This window comes from Penaeus monodon, chromosome 15 (genome assembly GCF_015228065.2).
Source record: "Penaeus monodon isolate SGIC_2016 chromosome 15, NSTDA_Pmon_1, whole genome shotgun sequence".
Classification (NCBI taxonomy): Eukaryota; Metazoa; Arthropoda; class Malacostraca; order Decapoda; family Penaeidae; genus Penaeus; species Penaeus monodon.
This window is the reverse complement of record NC_051400.1, coordinates 22435292-22436273: the sequence shown is the minus strand read 5'-3', so window position 1 is coordinate 22436273 and position 982 is coordinate 22435292. Positions and strand designations below refer to the sequence as shown.

Here is a 982-nt window from a genome sequence, read left to right as displayed (position 1 = left end):
CCTCTCTGAATCCCATCAACATCGTTGTGTCAGCCGCTGAGGTTGGACAAATTTCTATTCTGAAAACACGTCTACATTTCTCCTTTTGATATGATGCTGTCTTCGTTAACTGCAGGGTGCTGTACTCTGACATCCTTAATTATATGTCGCAGTGAACAATGTAATCTTACCAAGATCGTTATTCATGACTCCCGAAACAAGTAATTTCCAATGAAAATGAAATATGAAAATCTACAGCTGAAGCGACGAGCCAAAGACACCATACAAAATATACACAACAATCAAAAATTCTTTTCCTTTTGATCTTTTGATGCTCATCTCCGCCATGAATTCATCGAAGTGAGATTCTCAGACTCAGCGTCACCCCCAGGACTGAGTACCGCATGGGTAACTGGGTGTACTTGAACGTGAGTTACCCCGAGGATGACGAGTCGACGCAGCCCGAGGCCAGCATCGCGCCCGTCAAGCAGTACCTGAGTCCCCGTCAGATCACGGTGCTCGAGGGGGAGGACGTCAAACTGCACTGCCTCTACGGCGGATAGTAAGTCACGGGCCCTTTGCAGCGGGGCAGCGGCGGCATAGTCATATGCAGTTTGTTTCGGGTGGGACACTTTATTATCTAGCAGACGTGTTGCTTATATTCTTTCATCATCCCATAGTATAACCGAAACCATTTCCTTTATGTGTTGATGTTCCTGGACATTTAGTGACGCTGCAAAACATATATTTTCTTCAAATATACGCAATGTATCCATACTGTTGTTAAAACATCGACCTCCTCGCCCAGTCCCGTCCCAGACATCCGTTGGTGGAGGGAGAGCAGAGCCGACGTGGAGGACGATCAGTTGGAGCACTTCGGAAAGATTCTTGTGCTTCAGGACGTGGACCGCGAGGACACGGGCTCTTACTACTGCCAGGCCTCCAACGAGGCGGGCGAGAGTGAGGCGCACCAGTTCACCGTCTACGTTGAAGGTACGCGGGC

General features: G+C 48.6%; 1 protein-coding gene across 1 annotated transcript in view; it reads left to right on the top strand.

Moving 5' to 3' along the window:
• The window catches only part of LOC119582255 (neuroglian-like), a 25477-nt gene that overhangs the window by 18975 nt on the left and 5520 nt on the right, over window positions 1–982 (top strand). The window contains exons 9-10 of the mRNA XM_037930476.1: window positions 371–541; window positions 788–972. Of these exons, the coding sequence (XP_037786404.1) occupies window positions 371–541; window positions 788–972 (356 nt within the window). The remainder of the gene's footprint in view (window positions 1–370; window positions 542–787; window positions 973–982) is intronic.